The 24,438-nt window shown below is 36.1% G+C and overlaps 1 protein-coding gene across 1 annotated transcript in view; it reads left to right on the forward strand.

Annotated features, from left to right (window-relative positions):
- Window positions 1–24,438, forward strand: part of SYN2 (synapsin II) — a 191,284-nt gene that overhangs the window by 127,925 nt on the left and 38,921 nt on the right. Inside the window, exons 6-8 of the mRNA XM_074914213.1 lie at window positions 13,867–13,929; window positions 16,316–16,458; window positions 21,675–21,749. Of these exons, the coding sequence (XP_074770314.1) occupies window positions 13,867–13,929; window positions 16,316–16,458; window positions 21,675–21,749 (281 nt within the window). The remainder of the gene's footprint in view (window positions 1–13,866; window positions 13,930–16,315; window positions 16,459–21,674; window positions 21,750–24,438) is intronic.

A 24,438-nucleotide genomic window follows, 5' to 3' on the forward strand; every position in this document is an offset into this window, starting at 1 on the left:
CCTTTTTTAAGCTCTGTTTTCATTTGCAGTCCCTGATCTTCCCCTGCACTTCTGTGCATTTTCTTGAAATGACGTCCCTGTTTGCAGGCTGGACAGAACTTCATTCATGAAAAGGAAATGTTTCAATGCTCTATTTGTGAGCCTGGAACAATTGGTAGTTACAAGGCATAATGAATTTAAAATGAAAGCTGCGATAAAAGGCATTTTTTTATTATTTCATCACTGATTTATTTTAAAATAATAAGGAAAAATATATCAAAGGTGTATGTTGGAGGGACGACTCTTTCTCTGCATTCCATATTAATGTAAATCCTAATCAACACAAATCTGTGTCTGTGTCATGTTATACATGGAACACAGACATAAATGCAAGAGTTAGGAAATCTTTTTCAACTTCGGATCTCTTCTTGCTGTAGCGTTTTGGATATGTGTAACATGTTTACACCCTCTTTTTATAAAGAAGTTGTTTCATGGGGGAGCAACATGAAGTTTGATTAGAGAATAATAAAACACATCTATAGATTGACATGCAGGACAGAACTGCTTAAAGGATTGCATATTTTGTCACTTCACAAATCAATCTTAGGAACTGAAAATTCTTTAACATAATTTGAACCATTTCAGTCCAGACTCATGAAAATTCATTTTGTTGAGGCTGAGATTTAAGTGTACATAAAGTAGCTTGTTATCTTTATATAGGTGTGTACATGTTTCACAGCAGCACATTTAATTCTTTTTGAACAGTAAGAGGTCAGTTTTACACAATTCGTGCTCTGATTCTTCTTTTTTTTTTTCCTCTCACCCCCTCCTGCCCCAAGACACACTCCCTGTTAAAAAAAATACACATTCAGAATTGTTAGAATTGGGTCTCATTTTTAGATTTTTACATCCACACTCAGAACTGAGCCAGGAACGTTGTACACTATGTCCTGACTTAGTTCAAGCAGCCATACTTTGATTTTTATTTTTCTAGTCTGAAATTTTGGCTTCAAATCATAAGGTTGGATCCAAGTCCCGGACTAACACCTGAAAACAATTTAGACCTGTTAAGGTCTCCATTCTTACCTAGGGGAAACATTTCTTTCAGGAAGCTTTGCATATGAGTGAAAAGATAAAAAAGATGTGAGGCCAAAACCTTACACAAGAAGTTCAAGCTACAAGAAGGTCACAAAAAAAAAACCCCAAACAAGTAGGTATTTTAATGGGCTCTGTGGACAGTCATTCTAGGACTTGATTTTCAAGTCTAACCTAGGGCAGTGGGACTGGAAAGTGAGGAGGGAATTAACTGAGAGCCATTGACTGGCTTCCAGATGACATCACATGACTGCTGCTATAGATGATTTAAATAGGCCAGTTTGATTACTGTTTCAGTAAAATTCAAATAATAAAGAAATATGCTGGGCAAACTCTCTTTTCTAATATCGAACATGCAGGTATACCTACTTGATGGTTAATTAAGGCACATTTTGCCTAAGATTGTCCAGAATAACACATCAAACTACTGCACTCTGCATGTCCTGAAGACTTTCCTATCTAGTACAAACTAATTGTACAATCAAGCTAAAAATATTATGCTCATAACAAAATTTTTAAAATAATTTTGTGACGAGTTAAAAATTAATTCACAATTATCTTGTAGACCTAACTGAGAATTAAATGCAGTCAACTGAATGTGTATAAACATAAAAGTGCTAAAACTAAATCCCATGTGGTAATTGTGAAAATGCCATAAACCCACATTTTAATTACAATCTTACATTGTATTGCCTGCAGCTACCCTTGAAATAATCCAGTTGGAAAGAGTCTTTGAAAGCCATCTGTACACAGGCAGAACATTTAAAGCATGATTACACTTAGAGAAGCAAATGGCCATAAGAGAGGTTCTCCATCAATATATTCCCTGTCGATGCCTACACCCAGTCAGCATTGGACGGGATAGGCTTGGAACACGCTGTATGTAACAGCCTTTCAGTGGGAATGTGGATTTTAGTGAGATCTGTGGCTAGAAGGTTTCTCAACCCAGCATGAAAGAACTAGTGACAACAGCAGGAAAGGCAGATAGGTGTACCAGTCAGTCCAAGGGTACGTTATTAGAGACTTACTCGTTCAAAGCCAGCACTTGAAACTGGCTGTTCTGCTTCTCACACAAGTCTAATTAATGAGCAGGTTTTTTGGTAGGTGTATCTCTCATTTCTGCATAACAACATTGATAAAATCTTAGCATTAAAATGCAAAAGGCCAACAATTTTTGAAGCTTCCGTTTCAAAACTCCTATTTTATGATAAATTCATAAATTCATTCTGAAACAGTCAATTTTGTCAAATTACTATCAGAGTTTAGACAAAGACGTGTTTACATCATAGCATTTGAAATGGATTTTAATTAAGTCCGGAAATTTCTGTACTCAGGAACATGCTCCCACAAATACAAGAAAATGCATTTTTACTCCATTTGCCAGAGGAGACAAATATTGCTTGTAGCTTCTACTGATATCAGTACAGTGTCTGAGTACCTGTTACCGCTGAACAGTATCACCAAGCATTAGGTCTTAGCTTGAAGCTGCATTGTCATTTTTTATAGTGTGTATTGTTAGTATTTTTCATTGTATTATGAAAATTACTTTTAGAGACTCTAAAGGAAACCCTAAGTTCACCATTGATTCTCTTAGTTAGGTCTTGACCTTGTAAAATAGAAAGATTATTCCCAAAAGACGTAGAAATATTCCTTGACTAACTTTTAAGCAAAATGATCTTATATCTTAAATAGTAGTTGAGAAATTACAGCCAACATTTTTTAAATATAAGCAGACTGAAGAAAAGGAACAGTCTTTTTGCTATTTGTATAAATGAACTAACAGTACAGGGCTTCTTTCACTACGCTGTATGTTAGGATGTCATTTTTCCTTTAGTTTGATAAGTAAGCCATAATATCATAGCAAATTATGTTATAACAATAGTGAAGGATGAAGGGTAGCAGGATGAAATAGTGCCCACTCCCTGGTTATATTCTGATACAACTAATACTACAAGAAACAGAAAAGTTCATGTACAAAGGGATAGTCATTGATCCCTTCAATTCATTATTGACACGGTAGAAAAAACACTTGGCACTTTCTCATTTCTGTCTAGCTAAGTAAGTCTAGTGTTGAACAACTAATTTCTGTTTTCTAGTAAAATGCAAGAAAATAAAGAGGATTGGGGATATTCCACTCTATTTGTTAATGTGTACAGTATCAAAACAAGGCAGGAAACGTGACTACAGTCAAATTTATGATCAGCTTCATCTCTTCTAAATGGGAATTCTAGTTTTGTACAGGACTTCTAGTCCTGGAGGGGTTTTTTTGTACTGTGGGTTGTCATGATCCTTGTTAATTTTTACTATGAAGCATTAGCATCTATCAACAGCATTCTGGTCATTAATCACCATCATTGTTTCTTTCTTTTCTAACAGCCGCGAGAGACCCATATTAAAAACACTAGGTCTCCTTCTGTGGGATGCCACACATGCAGAGTCCCATGGAGTGAACTACTGCTTCCCCTGAACTCCAGAACAAACTGATACTGACTTTATGATATTTTTATCTCTTCCCTGGGAGTTACCAGGGGCAAAAGGTGATGAGTACAGTGCATGACCCTTAGAGCTGGCATGGGGAGAGGCAGCACTGCCAGATCACCTCTGCTCCATGCTCTTTTCCCACCCTTCCTCACTGTATCTGCTCTCACCTCTCCCCTGCCAGCTTTTTGCAGCATCGCAGGTCTGCAGGATAATCCACCAACAGCACTGCCTGTGCCTGACCCGTACCGGTGTGTTATCTCCTGTCACTGCTTTCTCCCCTCTGTATTTATTTTTTCATAATCATGTAGAAAAATTCAAAATTAGAATAGCATTTCACAAAATAGATGAGCTGTCATGGATTTTTAAATTCCAGTGCCTCCATATGTACTACAGCCTGCTTCAAAAGGGAGAGTATTTATAGCTGTCACTTCCTAAATACTACAGTTAAAAAAATAACCCATCCAGTTTATAGTCACAGCAATTTGGGAAAATTTTTTATGAGGTGCAAAATGTTACTTGATTTTAGAGGCAGCAGTTTGCTGAACAGTTTGTAGAATGGTAGGAACTGAATGAAACACTGGCATACCAGAGTCAAAATATAATTTGTCTCTGCAAAGATTTTCTCTTCTCCAGAATTTCTACTAGAGATCTGTGGGAACTGATCTTTTTGATTCATTGCCATTATGCTTAATGTTTTTCTTGCTAGTGACAAGTTCTGGTTTTATGCTGTACAGATATCGAAAATAGATTTTTCTACCATCAGATCACTTCTGTGTTGATTTAGATAACTATTCTTTTTTAACTGAAAAACAGTTGTGAGGACAAAGGTATTTTTGTTTGATTTCCTGGTTCAGATTTACTTTATAGTGTCACTTTATATAGTAAGATCATGTCAAAACTGGCATTGATTTCAGTGAGTACCAAGAGAAAAGGTTTCTTAAGATCCAGTCTGACGAGGTGGTGTTAGTGGCAGTCGAAGGCACTGTGTACAAGGGGTGCTCACAATACCCAATTTTGCATCAGCTTCCATTAATCTGGAGAATGTGGGAATTGAACTGGATTGAACCCCAGTGTTTCTCTGGGACCAATCTATATTGCACTTACTTAGTTTATAAGCCATTTTAACTCTCTGTTTTGAATAAAGAAACCACAATTAAGGTGAATTTACCTCTCTTTGGCTACCTGCTACACTAATCAAATGAAAGCTCTGCTCTTTTTATCCACGTGAGCTTGCAGATTTCTTTAATGCCCTTATTTCTAGAACAATAATACAAAGCATATCAGATTCTCCTTTGGCTTGCCACTTGTGTAAAGCGGGTGTAAAACTTTGATGCATACACATAGAATTTTACACCTATTTTTTTCTGTCAAGGTACGAGGCAGTGGAAAATCTGGCTCAACATCTTCAAATTCTTTTGTGTTTCTTCAGAATAACAGCTGTCTAAGCATGATGTTTCTGCTTCTCTTAATCAAGAGAGGAATATGTGGGGCTACCCCTGCTGGTGACGGAGAGTTTCTGCATGGCTGAGCTCGGGCTTTATCTTGAGATTGTGTTTTCTTAAAACCAAATAGACCAGAGAAAGTACATCTTCTGCTTGTTTATTGGTTTAGGGCTCTTCCTGCCTGTTTCTGGGAAAGAAAAAAATGAATAAAAGGCCACCTTCATTATTTCACTTTTAATTTCCTTTCTCCAAAGTAAGCAGAGCAAAATTAGATTTAGTCTGATGCATATTCCACAAATAAATTACATGGAACTAGAGTGGTTAAATGAACTTTGCTTGGGGATTATTGGAAAGTTAAATATTTAAACACTGAACTTGAGGTAAGTCATGTTTATGCAACAACTGGGGTTTTTTGTCGCTACTTTCCCCCTCCCTCTTTTTTTTTTCCTGTTGTGGCTTTTCTAGTCAACACAACCATGAGGACATTAAAGCAGGGTGAATGCCACCTTCAAAAAACTGTTTTCTGTATTGTTGCCAGCAGAGGGCTTTTTTTCTTTCTTTAGATGATCTTTGCCTAGTTTTGTTTTTATATACAGCTTTAATTATATTTCACATTATATCTTAGTTAGAAGAATTCATTGTAAATTTACAAGAATTCTAATTATATATCTTGGAAATAAAATAGCTTATGTTACTCTAATCATTGTTCAAAAATACTTAAATTGCAGGAGAACTTACAAACCTTTGTGCACTTTAGAGTATGAAGCTTAAATTTTAAGGATTTATTTTAATTTCGTATACTTACAGTGAAGAAATCACAGGATGACAATATAAGTGAACCAGACTTGTAAACTAGAAAATTCTGAAAAAAAGAAAGGGTAGGTATTATTCCATTACATAAGGAAAAATACAAACAATAATACAGTTGAAGACTGTGCTGGTTAACTATATAGCCATCTACTCATTCACTAAATAACCTTCACTTCAGATTATAGATGATGATAATGATGCCTAGAGGTATTGTGTAAGTATATCAACCTAGAATACTTCTTTCTACAGTAAAAAGCATGGTAAGCAGATTTATGAAATCTTTAGGTAGCCAAATATTAAAGATTAATACAATAAAATGATACTTATCTTTGTAAGCTCATAGTACAAAGAATCTTCAATTTTAAAACACTGATGCAGATGAAATGTTAAGAAGCAGTGATAATAAATACCCTTGCTATTGTGATGTCAATAAAAGAATCAGGAAATTAACTGGCTTTTTAGATTTTCATGCTCATCTAATTAGGAGAAGTGCTTCTAATTGTAAGTCAGCTTTATTGTTATCAGATAACTTGTACACATGAAATTTATAGTCTCTAGAGTATGTTGGTCAGAAATTAAACAGCTGAAGTATCTATAACTGTCAGAATTTAGCACACAGCATTTCATTTTCAAGCTTGAAGAGTATATGTGCTTCCAAGCTAGATAAAAGACAAAAAGGTATTTTTAATGACTATCACCGTGCTTTTATATAGAGATCTCTAGGCAGTGTTACCATCTATAAAAATGTCCTACAGTGCCAATAACCAACAGGTTTCCTAGACATGTATGGATGGGGGTGGGGTGCGTTGTAGTCATAGAATGTAACAGGACCAGTTGCATACAGTTCTGTGATTTCAAAGTTGATTTTTAATCAGACAATTCCTTCAAAAATTATCATGGTAAAACTGTGTCACATCCTGCAACTAACTTAGAATCCATTCAGGAAAAAAATAATTAAGTAGGATTTCTGACCAAGAGTCTTAGGTTTGTCTTGAGTTTAGAACAGAACAAACTGACAAGGCAGAAATATGTTTTCAAGAAGGAGATGTCAAACCTCTGATCGCTACACAAATCCTAAAGAGTGAACCTACATTCACCAGACTAATGGTGCTGCCAGCTGCCTCTAGTTACAATGTGTATTTTGTTTCCTTCTAAAACACAAGTTAAGTTTATTTTGTCAGGTTCACTGGAAGGACATGACTCTTGTTGATATGTTCAAGTAAGAGGATTTTTTTTCCCTGCTGCTGCCGCTACCCTGGAACTGCATGCACAGTACACGAATTTCAGTTTAAAGGAAATAATAACAATGAATTCAGGAAGAAGTATTAAGTACTTCTTAGTAAGAAGTACTACGCCAGACAACTGATTCTACTTTTTGTTTTTCATTAAAGTGCAGTGAAAATATAGGAAACAGTATTGTGTAATGTGCAGATAAATAGGCCACTTATTCATGAGAACAACATTAATCAGATCAGTATTCATGAGCTTTATAATTTTGTTAATTAACTGCAGAGAGGTCAGAGTAGTAGCATCTATTTCAATCCCTTCCTTTCCACAGAGCAGTTTTTGTGTTGTTCATTGGTTTGGGTTGTTCTCTGGTTTGGGGTTTTCTTAAATTTTGTGCCCAATTTATATTCTTCATTCTATATTTCATCTTCACATACTACATAGCAGTTCCAAAGTGGCAATCTCAACACAACAAGCATAGTAGGCTTGGTAACTGTTGGCCTGCCATATGTTGTAGGCCAATGGATATACCAGGGTGCTTTGAATGATGAATACTTTTGCAAACACTCTGTGTTTGGATAACAAATGAAGTCTTCCAGAAGAATATAGATTCCTTCCTTTTCTCAACAGGAAAGAAATCCTCTACCAGCTTTCAAGAGGGAAGTAAGGGGAAGACTGTATGTTTTATTTTAAACCATTTTTTCTTAATTTTTGGCTGGCAGGATATGCTTAGTTTTGAAAGTGAAATATGTCCTGATCGCAGCCAGTTTGGATATTTACAACTATGCATCTCCAGATCAGAGTTCAGGAGCTTTCAAACCTTCTTCTGTTCATGAAGTCTTCTGGAACCCATGTTTTTAATGATTATCTGATGTGTCAACAGCAATTCACAAAGTACTTGCTTGCTCTTTTTGATCACCTATATCATTTGATCAGTTTCTTTTTTAGCCGTTTTAATTTGGCAGTTTTTTTCTTATCTTCTAGCAAAAGCAGACCAGTAATTGCAGTGTTTTCCAAAATTGACTGAATTTTCTGCATTTCCCTGTTCATTCAGTGCAATTATTAATATGTGGGATCAAAATAGGCCAGCCCTAAATCTTTTATGGAAATAACGTATGCAACATATTGAAAATATCTTGACACTTCAGAAGAGCAGTAAGTATTGTTTTGCAGATTTCAGGCATTTAAAATAGATTCTGACCAGTAACTATTGAATCTTTGAACCTAATTTATGTTTAAGTCCAGTTTGCAAATCATCCTAGCAACTTGGAAAAGGAACATTTGATGTAATAACTTACATGAACAGAAGAGTAAAAATCTGAAACATTTCAAGCCTTAATGAGGTTGATTTGATAACTTACTGCTCCCAACACCAGCAGTTTCAAAAAGCTTTGTAGTCTCACGCTACCTAACCCAACAGATGTCATGACCTGATTCTGAGATGCTTGATGACGTGAGAAACATGCTTCTGTGATAGTAATAATTTGCCGTGAATGCACACTTGCCTTAATTCACATTTATTCAACAACTTCAGAATATCGGGCCAAATTTCTCCCTGAGTTTAGTAATTCCATGAGTGTAACTCCTATTCAACATAGTTCTTTGTCTATTCATAACTCTAAATAGCTTCACTGCAACTAGAATCACTTTGCTAGTTGCCTGCCAGTAGTATGGGAAAGAAAAAGACCAAATAAAAAATTGGAGAAATAATGTGTTATGAGTTTCTTCTGTACTGTCTTTGTTCTTATTGAACTAATATGAATAGCTCTGGTAAAAGATGAATGGTGAATCCACAACTGTGAGAGCTGTTGAGGGGTTGCTGTCTGTATTATTACCAGTAATTGTAAAGAATTAAAGAATATTGCAGTTGCTGCAGCAAGTGGTTTGAAAGTGTGAGTCTTGTACGCTGGCCTCCAGTTTACTTGTGAAGATTGTGGAGTCCAGATCTCATGGCATTTAGAAGCTCTCCCAGTGAAATGCAGATTTTTGAGCCAATTTGTCAGCTGCTGTAGCTCCACTGGAAGTATATGGCTGAAAAAACAAATCTACTCATTTCAGAGAAATCACTCCTGTGAGGACTACACCAATTAACTTCAAATGTGTTAATTTAAGAAAATATATTAGGTCCATTACACAATCAAATTTAGTCACATTCATACAACAGCATTAAAAGAATTGTTTTCACCTGGACTGCCTTGAAAATAATAAAATAAATTGTAGTCATGTAAAATAAAGTGATAGTAAAGAGTTAAGCAGCATGCAAATCAGCTCTTGAATGAAAAATACTAATATATGGTTATTTGGATAGGGGAAAGAGAGACGTTATTAAAAATATGAAGATTTTTCAGACAGGATATTACAGTCACATTTTAAACCCATATATACTGTTGTATTTCCATTACAGATTTAATCACTTTTAATATTTAATCCCTCATTCTCCTTTGTCATTGAACCCTTCCGCAGTGCTGTTAACCAAGAGAGGGTTAGACCTCTGACACTTAGACAAGTGCCCAGTCTGCCAAGAGGTTTTAAAGTATTACTGCTATACTCACTAAGACTCATGTCAAACATGAGTGAACTCCCAGTTTGAAGGTGCCCTGTGGTGACAAGCATTAGATTTGTGTGGTCATTAAGTATGTACATTTATTTCATGTTACTAGTATCTGACAGAAACCATTAAAACATGTCATTTCAGTAAAGCAATCTCCATGCTAAATATTTTTCAGTTTGAAACTTAGGAATCGACTTCTGTTATCTAGATTTTAAGGATTCTGCTTCAAAAGATCTTTTTACTGCTGTCTTTTACCTGCAAAACATGATCTACTCTTTGCTCTCCTAGGGAACATGTCTTCAAGTTCACAGATCAAAGTAATACCTACTACTAGTAGTACCTGGTCCTAGTCATGGAAGTGAGCCTTGCAACTTTTCTAAGTGAAGATTCTGTTGAAACGAGACTTCACGTTTATTTAAAATAACAATAAGAAGCTAAAACCACAGAAATGAAAGTGTGTAGACTGAATCCATCTTTGTAATTTTTGGAAGCTGATAAAACATTTTAATACTCAGTGACATTATTTTGATTAATGGTATCATGTTAGCAAATATCAGTAATGTATCTCAGCTGTTTTGTATATGGGCTCCTACAGAGAGCCATGACAGTTTTTCCAGTTGCTACTGATATTTATTACCAATCCAATCATATTCGTATATAACTATGGAAAATTCTATTGCGTACCTGACATATATTCTGTTTTTTCTCAAATTAATAATGAATTTATTGAGCTGTTATTTAAGTTAAAACAGAAGTCCTGTTTATGTTTTTTTTTTTTTTTTTAATATTCAGATGTACTGCATCTATCTTATGTGTAAGTCCAAGATTTCATGCAGTGTAGTCCATTTCCATCTCTCATACATACACACTTGCCAAATTTCTTAATATAATTTCTGTTGTTGATCTTTTCTGATATTTCTCCTCGGTTTTTAATTGTCACAGTAGAATTTATACTTTTCTGAATTTAAGAAAACCTTTGAGAAGTAAGCAATATTTTTGTAAAATGGCCTTTCCTCTTCAACAATACATTTAAAAGAAAACATGCAATGAGTCCTATTAGTATCAGCTCTATTTAAAGTGGATCCATTGACAAATGCAAGACCTTCTTTCAAGGTATCTCTCTACCAAGTAACTATAATGTAAAATAAAAGGAAACCCATGGAGCTGGTAAGTTTTGCCTGTGTGTTTACCCAAATGTATGAAAAGTCTTGAGACTGCCTGTTCTGTCAAGAGAGAAATTAACATAAAAGAGCAGATCGGGAAGAGGCGAGGGGAGGATGCAGATCAAGTTTTCTGTAATTTCAATAAGACATTTCAGGCTTTGTTATTGCTTGACAGAACAATACCACACACAACTGGAAACCAGTTAGTGGTAGGGAAGTGACTGCATGATGACGTGTCTAGTCTAGTCCCCATGTACAAAGGGAAAACTGTGGTAATTAAAATAAGAGCAGGAATAAAGGAAACCAAAAGCTTCAAAAACCAGAACAACTTCAACTTCATCAGCCCTGGCATGGGACTGGCATGGGCGATAGATACCAACAAGAGAAGCACTGGGATAACTTAGTATTTGTCTGCCTTCTATGCTATCTGTGTTTTTTCTGTCTGAAGTTTGAAATGCACTATTCAGCGCCTTTTTCCCCTGGTACCACCTCTTCTCTTTGTCTGTGCTGGGATGTGGTATACCACATGAAATCTTGATATTGGACTCCAGAGCAAAATGAACTCTATTGCCTTAAATGATGTTAGTGCATTTTTCTGAGGGAGAAAGCCATTTCTTTTTTTTTTTTTTTTTTTTTTTTTTTTATTTTATTTTAGTGTTTGTTCCTGTGGCCTACAGAGGATTCCACAGCTTTGGAATCATGGGAAAATACGTGGTCCTCTTAATTACAGGAGTGCCATTTGTATTGCTATAGTTAGAGGTCTGCCAGCATTTCCATTACAAACCCCAGTTCAGTGGTTTATAGTTCAATCATAAAATGTGGTGCTGCCCTTACGAATTTTGAGTCAGGCAATGATTTGTTCCTTCCCAAAAAAATTATGAAGAAAATAAGTGGCTACTTTTAAAATATGAGAGTAATAAATAAGTGACTAGATGTTGACTATACAGGACTTTGCACGCCTACAGTTTAGCAAGAACTTTATTTTTAAATTGCTATATAGGTGACATTTACTGTATAATGCTTTTGCAAGTGCTTTTGTCTATTTTGAAACTAATCAATTTTTTTTCATGCTTACATGCTTTAACTTAAACTGGTTAGATTGGAACAGACGTGTAAAAAGCAATTAAATATATTTTGGGTGTAAATATCAATACTTGAAATGGTTCCTAAACAAGAGCTAAATAAAATAATTCCGAAGTTTTCATAGTTATTGATTCCTACAGTGTTAGTCTAAGTAGCCATAATTTCTGCAAAAAATACAAGTTACCTTTACACAGGAACTGAAATGTGGCAGCTACAGTTATGCATGTAATATAAAGCACTGTAAGAGATGGTTTTCAGAACGGTCTGCTTGCCTGTGGTGGTAATCCTTGATTTGAAATCTCGAGGCTGCCCTGGCAGAAGATACATATTTGACATCTTTACTTAACTAATGGAATAAATTCACTAGGATCGCAGTACATTTTTCATAACTGCAAGTCTTTAAATAAAATCTGGTTTTCTCCCCAAAAGACATACTAGCCCTAGGTCTGGGTTTGATGCAGAAATCAGTGAAAAATCTCCATGGCCTCTGTTGCATAGATGACAACTGTAGGTCCCTGTAGTTTCATCAGGCTTTGAAAACTCTCATATGTTAAAAGAGTAGATCCAAAGATTCCTCCTTTTTCTTCTGATCAGGCAGAGCAGAAACTGAGATTCTGTCAAAAACCAGGCAATTTGGTTTTGTTTGCTTAGATGTCCTAAAAAAGTCAGAACAAAACAATATTGCACCATTATGCATTTTAGGAAAGTCAGAGAAAGTCCATTAAAAGAAAGAGATTCAGGTGTGGTACTGGTATCTGACAGTAAGTGGTATAGAGTATGTACCTTGCAGTGAGTGCCCGCTTGCTCTCATGCAGATTTCCCTTTCAGTTAAAGTATGTTTAAAGCAGACATCCTTAAATCATTATTTAGCTTTGTAACCCTACAAATAGGCGTGGCTATTACCAAAAGCCAAGTGACCTTCCCGTTCTTTATCTCTTGATCTTAATGTTGATATTTACAGTCCCGTGACATTTTCCATGCAAATAACTGTTTGTGTGGTTTTGTGCAATATTGTGCAAAGCACAGTGAGATAAGTGTGAACTCTTGACAATCCTTTGTTAAGTATTTGGAAAATAAATTTATCATAAAATCTCTAAGAATTCTTAGTTTATTTTCTAAAGCATCAGCTTTGCCTTTGGCTGTATTTACTGTGTTAAAAATTCACTATTAATGAAGGTTTCAGACCCCATAACACCTACTGTCATGCTGCTGCCCAGTTTGATTACATGTTGACGGTATTCAGTTTTTTATTTCTAGTTGTAATCCTGTTCTGCTAAGTATTTGGTTTTATGCTTGGTTGCTAGAGGTTCAATATATGTACATTTTAGGTGGAAGAAAGACACAAAGAATTGCCAGCTGTACTCATGACTAGGAAATCCAAAACTTCCTCAAGTGAATGATAGAAGTAAAACTGATTATTCACAGAACTTTCTGAGACAGAATCATTATTATTTGATTGAATAAAGCATATTCACATGCCTTTTTATATTTGATTTCCTAATCAATGGCTGAATTATTACTTGCATTCTATGCAGAAACTGGAGCCTTCTCTAGAGAACTTCCATATTCTGTAACAGAAGTTATGATCTGCCTTTAAATAAAGTTTTTTTGGTGAATTAGACATCATTGCTTTCATAAGTGGTCACAAAAAGAATTTACAAGTTTGCTAAATAATGGAAGTCAAGGGGAAAAGGAAAAAGGTGATTAATTTGACATTGTTAATGATTATAACCTTGGAAAGTGTGAATTTATGGGTCAGGAAACAGTAGCGATGCATAAAATAGGAAATAGCAGAAAATCAGCTTAAAAGGTGAAGTTGAAAGAAAGACATACAAAAAAAATTAAGATACAATTACACTAGTGGTATGTATTGGGAATAAGAAAGTCTTACATATATGAATAGCAGTTTAAATAAGTACATGGCAAAACCAGCTTTGGCTGCACTATGCTTAAATAATTTTCATAAATGATGTAGCTTAATCAATTTAACTCATGGTTCCTCTCTCTAATATGTCTTTTTTGTTTTCCCCCTTAGCTAACAATGCCAACATTTCCTGTTGTTGTGAAGATTGGACATGCTCATTCAGGCATGGGAAAGGTGCAAACGCTACTTACTGCATGTTAGGAGGCTGGGTGTTTGTCTGAAATAATACGCATGTTAACTTTCCACTGTCCAAATTCTGTGTCAGATCCCTACCCTTGGAGATCTCTTCTTGTATATTATTCAAGAAAGCAACTCTCTTCAGGAAAATGTTAAAACACATAATATATTTTCACATTGGTGCCTTTTCAGTTTAAACATTGTCTTATATAGGACATTTTTTGAAACGGGCTGAGATGCTTTCTTGAAGCAGAACCTTATTTATTAATTTAGTTGGCTGCATTGAAACTTTTTAAGAGTCAAGGTCTGTTTGCACAGTCCAACTTTTTGGACCTGGGAATATAGGAAGGTTTTGCCTTGGTTCTTTATTAGTTTCAGCTTGATACTGAACTTTTATTCATTTCCTATCTTAATGTATTCTCTGTGATTGTCTCATACCACTATATAACTGCTGCTTTCTTTCTCCAAAGTAATTGCATTTCAGTGGTGAGTACAGTTGTTTTGATATCACTTATCTCACAATGATGGTTCAATGGGAGATAATTTAAATCCCACTTTCATGGGTATCAGTGAAAACTTCTAGTCATTACAGATTAACCACTTTTGCTGAAAACACTTCAGTGCTTTAAGTGGTTTAGATTTTAAAACAAATCATCAGAGAATAGTTACATTTATCATCTTGAATTTCTAAAAGCTCCATGAACATATTTGCCACTAGCAAAAGAAATAGAAAACTTATTTAATTGTATTTTATTCAGTAATTATTCAAGTTGTACTGCATGTTATGTACTTTTGCTGATGATTGTTCTGCTTTATTTCATATTTAGTAAGTCAGAGGAAATCCAGCAGCCAATTTAATTGAGAGCAGAATTAACCACTAATTACCTAAACTGCAGTTTCTGTGGATTGCATATGTGAAGTATTAGAGTGTTTATACTGTACTTTCAATATTCACCCCTCATTTATGCAAAAGGGTAATAATGCACAGAAATGTCCAGCATATCAAATGTCTAGAAATAAATCTAGATATTTTTTCTAGCTATAAAATATTTTAAATCCTTAAAGATTAAATGCCAATCTTTCTGGTGAAATGCTTACTGTCAGTGTCCAAATAAAGGTTCTCCTCATACCCCAGTCCTCCCTAAAGGCATTGCTAGGGGTAGTGTTTCCATTGGTCATAGACATGCTTATGCTATTAAGTTTTCAGAAACTAAGTTGAAACCAGGCATTGTGTCTGGTTTTGTGGCTCTCAAATGCCAAATTACTCTGTGTTGTTCTCCATCTGAGAATTGAAAGCAAATACTTAGGCCTTATGACTTCTTTTAGCTTCACCAGACTCCGTTTAATGTACAAGTCCCATCTCACAGCTGTGGCACTCCGGCCCATAGGTTCCACTTTAAGTACCACGTGACAGTGGAAGCAAACAAGAAGCTGGGTTTGTGAAGTTGCAAACTCCCCTAATATTGCATAGCATGAAAAATACTAATCCCTGCCTCCTTTTCTCACCATTCTGAAATGTGCTTTGGGTTAGTATGTTGGAATTCCAGTTTCCCTCTCCCCATTTCTACTAACTCTAAGACTTTTCTTCTGAGTCACTTTTTCTCCCCACTTCAGCCACCTTCCTTTAAGTCAACTGTAGAGATGTGCCCTCCCTGTCCAAAAATAATGTCTCTGTCCTCCACCTGTCCTCTAAAATCTCCTCCTCCCTCTCCCCCTAAATCAATATTCTCCACTCTTCAATCTCCCTCTTATTTCAAGATTTTAAAGTTGATGTATTTAGTACCATTCACCATCTTAGCATAGTGTTCCCCAACTAGAAAATCCTACTTCTAGAAAGCCTGACTCCTTGCAGAGAAGTGGGAAAAATGAGAAAAACTGGTTCTGCTGTCTTGAGCCAACCCTCTGTGCTCCATGTGAATGTACACTCATCAGGATATCGTGACCTCCTGGGACATGCATGATCTGATAATACATGGGGGGCTCCACATACATTCAGTTACATGAGCAATTTACAGAATCAACAAGAATTCTGTATAAATTAGTGTTGCATATTGTCACATCTTGAAAAATTCTAAAGCCTGCAGATCTAAAATTAACAATCACCACTTACAAAAAATCAAAAGCAAATTAAAAATTCTACTGTCTGCAAATTGCTTTCTACAGATGAACAGGTAATATTTTGCCTATAAAAATAGATACTTTAATGCAGAAATGTTTTAAAATCTAGAAATTAGCTAAAATATCAGATACTTTTTTTTATAAACTGATGCTGTCAAAAACCATACTTCTCATGAATGCCATTTGCAACTGAATTCTACATTTTATTCCTAATTACTCTTTTTTCTTTTGTATATGCTGTTTACTTGTGGTATGATGACTACAGATCAAGGTAGACAACCACTACGATTTTCAGGACATAGCCAGCGTGGTAGCACTTACTCAGACCTACGCCACTACTGAACCCTTCATAGACTCCAAATATGACATCAGGATCCAAAAGATAGGCAGTAACTACAAAGCATACATGTGAGCCAAAAACTTATATTCTTTCATCCTTTTGTTTCAAAACTGATGAGCACCAATAAGATTAAGACTGTTGGATGAGTCTCTGAGATGATGTGGTGACTCCATGACTCCATTGTCATACTCTCTGGAAAGACAGTATTTTAGACTTTCTAGATTTATCAAGACTTTTTTTTTTTTTTTAAGTTGATTGTGACTGGGAGGAGGAGAATAAGACAACAGGTGAGCCTGCCAGAGTGGTTTTCCTGCTAACCTCTGTTTATTTTTTCATCTAAAGAAAGGAGCAGTTGGAAGTTGTTTTTATAGAGGACTTGTTAAATCAAATTCTTTTGTATATTTTCACCAGTTTAAGGTCAAATCTTCTTCTCCCTCTAAGGATAGTTAGGTGGCATTCATTCACACAGACCTGAACCGTAACACTTTAATGGAACAAAGTACTCTCCTTTTAACATTATACATGTAAGAAAAATTCTAATCTTGCAGTGGCCTTCACATATAAGGCAGAAAGTCTCTTCTAATTTTAGAAGTCAGGTATTGTTTTAAAGTTATGACTATATGAGAGGCTAAAAGAGTGTTTCAGTTTCACAAACATTAACCTAGAACAGCAAAACAGGTTATCTTGTAGTAGCTGAGCTATGGTAACTGTGTTTATGCATATTTCAATTATCAAGCAACGTAGTCTGACATACACTCATTTCATTCGTGTTTTTATGACAAGTTAGATCATCTCATGTCTTTGTTCCCTCATGCTTACAATTCTGAGGCAGGAAAAATATAACAAAACATGAATAAAAATACACATATGCTTTTACATATGCACACCCATGTACACATGCAAAGATTCTTATCTAGGAACTCCTGTAACATTGGAGGGATCAGAGATTTCTTGTACTGTTTTTAAGGTATAGTCAAGTTCTTTATCAGTAAAAACTATTGAACTCCAAGGAAGCCATAAATACTAAGAGAAGCAGAAGTTTGAGCTGGGTTAAAGAAAATACATGAAATGTTATAAAATATTAAAGACAGGGTTATTGTTAAGTGTCAAGTAATTTAGGAACAGTGAAAAAACTCTATAAGAGAGTAGAACCTTTTGTCAAGGGTGGGGGGAAGGGGCAAAATATATCTCATTAGGTTGATATTGGAAGGCCAAATACCCTTGACTTCTCCCCTAAGACATTACTGTCACAAGATCAAAACTGTATCAGTAACTGATGGTCTCTCCTGGCATATGACTTGAAGGGGTATTTGAGAAAGAACATCAAAGATTAGGCCTTTCAAGAACAACCCAGTAGTCTGCCTGTCTGCCTCTCACTGTACATCTGAGGGGACTCAAGAAAGCACAACACAGAAATGGGTGCAAATATTGTTAGTGTAGGTCAGATCCATCCAGCAGTATGGACACTCAGTGCTTCTGCTTTATTTTGAATCCAGAACCACCAAAATTTTGCAAAAGCAGTGTGTTGGAAATTTGAGTTGTACACAGTGACCAAGGCAGAACGCTCAAATAGCTTGTGAGGACTGAGAGGCTTTGGGATTCTTTGTTAGTGTTCTCAGAAACTCTGTAACTCAAGCTCCCTCCAGAATTTCCCTATGCCTCTCCCTATAGGCAATAAAAATCATAAACAAATGCTTATGAACGATACAGCTTTTAGCCCCTGTCTTTGCCAGGAAAGTTCATTCCAGTTCTGCTTGTCTGTCTTATATAGGTGTTCCAGACTGCTGACTGTTCCTGGTTTTAGCCCTGTATCTGGAGACATCCATCCTACCTTTTCTAATAGCAACATACTCCTACACCCCAAGGTCATCTCTCTCCTATCTGTCCAAACCATATCTTGGTCCACTCCCACCACTTTCCCAGACCGCTTCTACCTTTCTCTCTCTTAGTCCTCACCCCTTACACCTAACCTTTGTGATTGCCTCAGCTTGTCCCTTGCCCCTTTATTCTACTCAGTACTATTCAACAGCTTTGGTCTCCCCCTACTTCCAGTCACCATTCAGCCTTCTTTCTCTATCTCAGACCTTTTCACACAACTACTTCTGCCTCTTCAAGGCTAGGATAGCACTTTTCTTGGTGTTTTGACAGGCAGATTTCTTGTGTGTGCTACCCATCTCTTCCCCTCCTCTGTTGGTTATAATAAACAGAGTGGGTTTGTCTCTGACTTACAGCTCCCAAGTGGCAGAGTCGGGAATAAGGCCCAACTCTTAATGGTTATGACACACCACCAGACACCACCACTCAGAGGCAGTATTAGTTAACTTGATGGCTCATTGCCTATGGTGGAAATCGGACCACTACATTTCATAGAAAAGAGCCTACATTTTTTTTCCTTGACTTGAAATTTAAATACTGTTCAGCGTGTAGAATAATTCTGGAAGAGTCAGCCATGATAAATGTATCATTTTCAAACATAAATGTTTCTTCTTCACAGAAGAAGCGGTTGGCCTAAGAGACAGCAAAAATAAGTTCAGGTGACAGCCTGTTCATCCTACCTTTTCTTTATTTTTTAAGTTTCTACTCAGAAACTATGGGTTCATCCAAATACTAAAAGCCTAGCAATCATTTTTTCTCTAGATTCTTTCATACAGTTAAATCACACAAAAAAATGAAATACTGATCCATTGTTACAAAGCATCATGAAAAGGAGAAGATTTACCAAATGTCTGAAAATTTCTTCATATACATACATATACATTATGTCAGTAGAATATTGTTATACAGCTGGTTCTCATTTTGTTCTGTGACACAGGAACAGAGTACTTAGAGAGCCACCACAAAAAATACCAGCTGAACATTTGTTTTTGTAGTTTAAAGAGAGTTATTAAGAGCTTCAGTTTTATAATTCTGTGGGAAATTGTGGTATAAGTGGATCCATGACTCACAAAACACTGGTGCTTATCATCTGTCAGTAGAGATTATAGCCAAAATGCAACATTGGATCCCTCTAAATACCACAGCTCCTCAAAACGCTTTGTGACACATACTTAACTACACTTGGTACTATTACAGAATTCATCTGACTTCAAGGAAATAGAGTTAAAAGGGTCACACACAGTGAAGAAAAACAGAAATACAAAAACACTACGTCTAAATCTCCTCTCCAGAAGCAATACTCTGAATCCATAACTTAATGTACTTTGATCAAAAGGTCAATAAAACAAAGGTAGAGCACATCAACCAAAGAAAGACAGTGCTGTAGAATCTAACCACTAAGCAGGCTACCTACACAAGGATTGTATGTAGACATTTCTACATATTTTTCTGATGACAAATTCCTGTCCCAACAATTTGTATTGCATACTTTAAATGGTACTAAATAAAGCAGAAGGGTGTTGGAAAAGAGAAAGCTCAAGTTACTCTGAATTGTTTATACTAATCATAATTCCTTTTCCTCCAGTGTTAAAACGGTTCTTCTGTCTTTGCAAAGACCAAATCAAGTGAAAACATGTTAAGCCTAAATGTAAAGCACTGAAAAGCCTTAGGAGTTGTTTTCTATACTATTCAGTATTTAGTAAAAGAAAATAATGATGTGAAAGACCCTTAGCAATTATCAGAACAGAAGTGAAGAAGGGTGGGAAGCCTACATATTTCAGTAGAGGAAATTATGTATGAATTACAGAAATCATATCTAAGGTTTAAAGTGCCAGACGGTCTGGTCACGTACTTTTGTATCACTTCACCATGGTCTAATGGAAGCCCTGTTTTTTTGGAGTTCTGTGTCACAGACCTAGCATTGACAGCTCCAGCCCACAAGCTATTGAGATTACAACAGCTAGCTCTGTGTCCATAGCCTTCCTCTTAGTCCTCACCTGGTCCCTACAGCATCCTTACAGCCAGCCAAGCATCCAGTCATGAGACTTCAGGTTCAACAGGGGACCTTTCCTGTTATGGACTGAAAGCATGGCTTAAAGCAAGCCTTCTTTTCTTCTCTAGTCAGTAGTGCTGAGATTACATCAGTGCAGTTGAGGATCTTGAACAAAATAATTGCTAAAAGTCTTCAGGACATTTTTTTTTTCTGCTTTATCACATCTTGCTTCCTAAAAGACACTTTAAATAGTACATGATAATGAATGCCTTTGAGAAGTCTGCAATAGAGTTGGATTGTGTTTTGTAAGAAGTATTATCTCTCAGATGCAGAATAAGTGTCTGGAACAGTAATGACACATACATATAGATGTAGACACATACATATAAATATAACTTTAAAAAATGAAGGAGGAATCACAAAATAGCCTTATGACTGGGTAAAGTTACCTTAGAAACAACAGTAAACATGCATGTTCCCCGTTCACTACTTTCTCCCCCATCGACAAAGAACATGGCATCTTAGAACTTCATGCTTTAAAATTCAGCTAAATTTATGAGACTCCCATAGAAATGTCAACATTCCCCCAAAATTGCTACTGACCCTCATAATTAGGTTAATAGAAAAATGGGGAGAAAACTATAGCCGCTGCCTAATATACTTTTAATACATTACAGATGTTCCTATTATTTTACTAACTGGAAACACTTCATAATTTGTATCCTTAGCCTACTCCCAGTACAGCATTTAGGTTTCAGAAAACAGTGATCTTCTCAGCCCTGGTAACAGTCCCAAGGTCTGAGGAGAAAAAAACTTCATATGATTTTTTTTTTCTTAGAGATTAAATAAAAGATGATATACTCGAGCCCTGACATGGACCATTTAGATTATATTATTAACCTAGCAAAGAGTGAAAACTGGAGGAGAAACCAAGATGCATCTGTAAAAGGGATCTGAGATCACTTCAGAGATGTTAAAGACATAGATATCTTGATTTTCAAGTATTGGGACCTAACCCTGCAGTGGTATGGATTTGAAATGGCAAGCCGAAGCTCCAGTTTCTTGACATTGTAATGGTGTATTACAGGCTATTCAATCCATTTATAACTGATACCACCTTATTACTAACACTTTCACTTAATCATAATGGGTTTTTTTTTAAATAATTTTAAATGAATAAATGGGGAACAGAAATTTCACAGCACTGTCATGCTTCGTAACATGCCTACAGTGAAGTATTACTGACAATTGCAGTGCCTGTTAGACTTCTTCATGTTTTAGATGTTCTGTTATAAGCTGCCAGATATGAAAAAGGTGTAAATACTGCTATAGTATTCCTGTGCAAATCAGAGTATTTTAAGAGACAGTAAAAATATAAAACCACTGGCTGTTTTTGTAACATTTTCCCCCTTTCAGGAGAACTTCCATATCTGGAAACTGGAAGACAAACACGGGCTCTGCAATGTTGGAACAAATTGCTATGTCAGATAAGTAAGTCAAGTCTCATGTAAAAGGTAATAAAAAAAAAAAAAAAAAAGGAATTTTAAGTGACTTTTTTATAAATCACATTGTTGATATGCAGTTCACGGTAAATGCATGTCTCCCATTCATTTTGGAAAAAAAATCTTTGATGAAAGAATATGAGCCAAGAGTTCCATATGACTTGTCTCACAATTAACTACCCAAACTAAGTACTAGCCTTAGGTGCTTATGTGCACCCCTGGGTTCCTACATCCATATCTGCATCTAGAAAACTACTGCAATTCCCTTCAGAAAATTCCATTTTTCTGATTCAGCCTGTCAGCCATTTCCTCTGGTTCATTTGCCCTCTTTTACCTAACACTCTTACCCCATGCCACAGTGTTTTAAATTTTTCTTCTTTGATATCATCTATTATAACCAAGCAATCTGGTCTTAGCTTTGCCTTTTTAAGTCATATTTCTCTTTTCTACTTTCGATCCTGCTAAATTGCTTCTTTTTCAATTTTGAAATTTCCACTAAACTGCACCGTGAGACTCTTTACCCAATTGCTGGGATATACTGAATCTTATTTCCCTTGTGTCATCATTCCAGCTCTGTACTTTGGTGTAATGTACTTTTCTTTTTCTCTCCCATTCTTATGCTGGATGCCTTCTGCAATCCAGTCAAAAACATTCTCCCTGCAGTACCATTTTTAAGCTCAGGTCTTCTATTGACAGAACTCTCAATACCGCCCATTTGCTCCAAGTTCCTCCACAACACATAGACCTCTTTCCCATGCAAAATAAATCTGTGAGGCTTTTTGATGGCTATGAATTTTCTTTTGTTCAGCTTCTCCAAAGGTTACTACCAGTGGAACCTAAAAAAAGTCTGTACAATAAAAGTGTAATTTAACAGGTGTTTTAAAGTTCAACAGTAGTCTTTTTCTGGTGTGTGGTTTGTTGGTTTTTTTTAAAGTCTGCAACCTACAGCTTGGTCCTTCTTATGAGCTGAGGGAGACACAGGAACGGAACCATTGCCCGCCCTGAGAAAGGTGAAAACAAATAAGATGGGAATTACAACTCCCTGCTGTCCAACCCCTGTCTAGACTGTGTCCTCACTGATCTCCCCTCTGGGAATGGAGTGGAGCCACATTATTTTCTCTTTCTCGTTCCCCTCCCACTTTCCTTTAGAAAGTGAGGTTATGCCTTCACTGAGAGGGAAGGAGTGTGCTTTAGTGTGTATAATTACAGTCCATGAGCTATCCCTCTGTAAAAACACAGGCACTTTAGTTTTGCCCTAAGGAAAACTAAACAATATCAAGTATGGGTAATGAGAATGAAATGCTGCCCTTGCCTAGCTACCTTACTGTAAATGCTCTAAGTGCTTTGCTTCTGCTTCCATTTTTGAATGTAAGACAATTGGAGCATAATAGGTATTTTCCCAATAAAAAAAGCACTAGCCAACAAAACAAAACTTCTTTATGCTGATGAAGACAAAAGCATAGCAAAGATGGCTGTTTTCTCCTAACAGAAAGGGGTATGTATCACACAGCTCTGCTTTTTGTTTCATTACCCACTGAAGTGCACAAAGCAGAGCAAGGAAGAGAAGGGAAAACTGAAGTTTTCTTAAGAGTTGAAGTAGCTTAACAGCATACCAAAAGCAATCGAATCTGATGCATGTGCATTTCATTTATAAGACATCTCATGAATTAGGAAGAAGTGTTTTGAAAGCACTGCCCAAGCTGACATTGTTGTCTGAATACAAATCTTAGTCAAGAAATTTAGAAAAGAAAGAATGTGGAACAGTAAGGGACAATGACAAGACAGTGATCAAGCACCTTTCAATGTTACACATTCTTACTGAGCCCTTTATTTCAGAGAGGCACTGCTCCCCAGATAGGACCAGAAGAATAGAGACCTATGCTGTAATAACTGTGTACACCTGATTGTGCTAATTGGCACACCAGATATTTCATGTCAGACCCCTGAGGAGCACTACTTTATTATCTGTCAGTTCTAAGGCTGCTGCACACTGTAGTGGCTCTGGGAAAATAAGAACTGTGACCTCTTCTCAAACCTACTGTGCAAACCTTGGGTTTAAAACACTAGAGGCTAGGCCATCCAAGACCTCTCTTTCCAAATGTAACTGTATTTTTCCAGCTCTGTGTTTGTTGGCAGAAGATGGACTATTAAAAATACTTTCCTAGATCTGATTGTTATTTTGGTGTTTTAAAGAAAATGTCGTCATTTTTGGGATATATAGTTGAGATATTTACCATTAAAGACAAGTTTTGCTGTCCTTATGACTTTCTAAGTAACACATTAGTATTTTACAGGGAAAAAAAAGTTATTTATAAGCAAGTGCATGCAAGCAGTCCAGTCAGTCAGTGCATCTACGGATGTTGAAATTGTCAGGCATCCAGAGAACCCTCTCATTTTTGGATAAAAAATGTGTTTCTCACAGGAAAAAAATTATTTTCATTGCTAAAATATTACCATCAGGTTTTTTTCAAACAGTTGTATCAATTTCTTTGTATTCTGCTTAAAAGAAAAAAATTTTCCACTGGAACAGACTTGATCTAAGAAAATATAAAGAATGTGACCTAATAGGTTTACTTGGAAAGGATGCTATTACTGAAGATATTTATATATGAATAAGACTCTCAGCCCAGCAACGAGTTTCCTTTGATCCTACAGTGAAGTCAAATGCTCTATTACAT

Source organism: Athene noctua, chromosome 10 (genome assembly GCF_965140245.1).
Source record: "Athene noctua chromosome 10, bAthNoc1.hap1.1, whole genome shotgun sequence".
Lineage (NCBI taxonomy): Eukaryota > Metazoa > Chordata > Aves > Strigiformes > Strigidae > Athene > Athene noctua.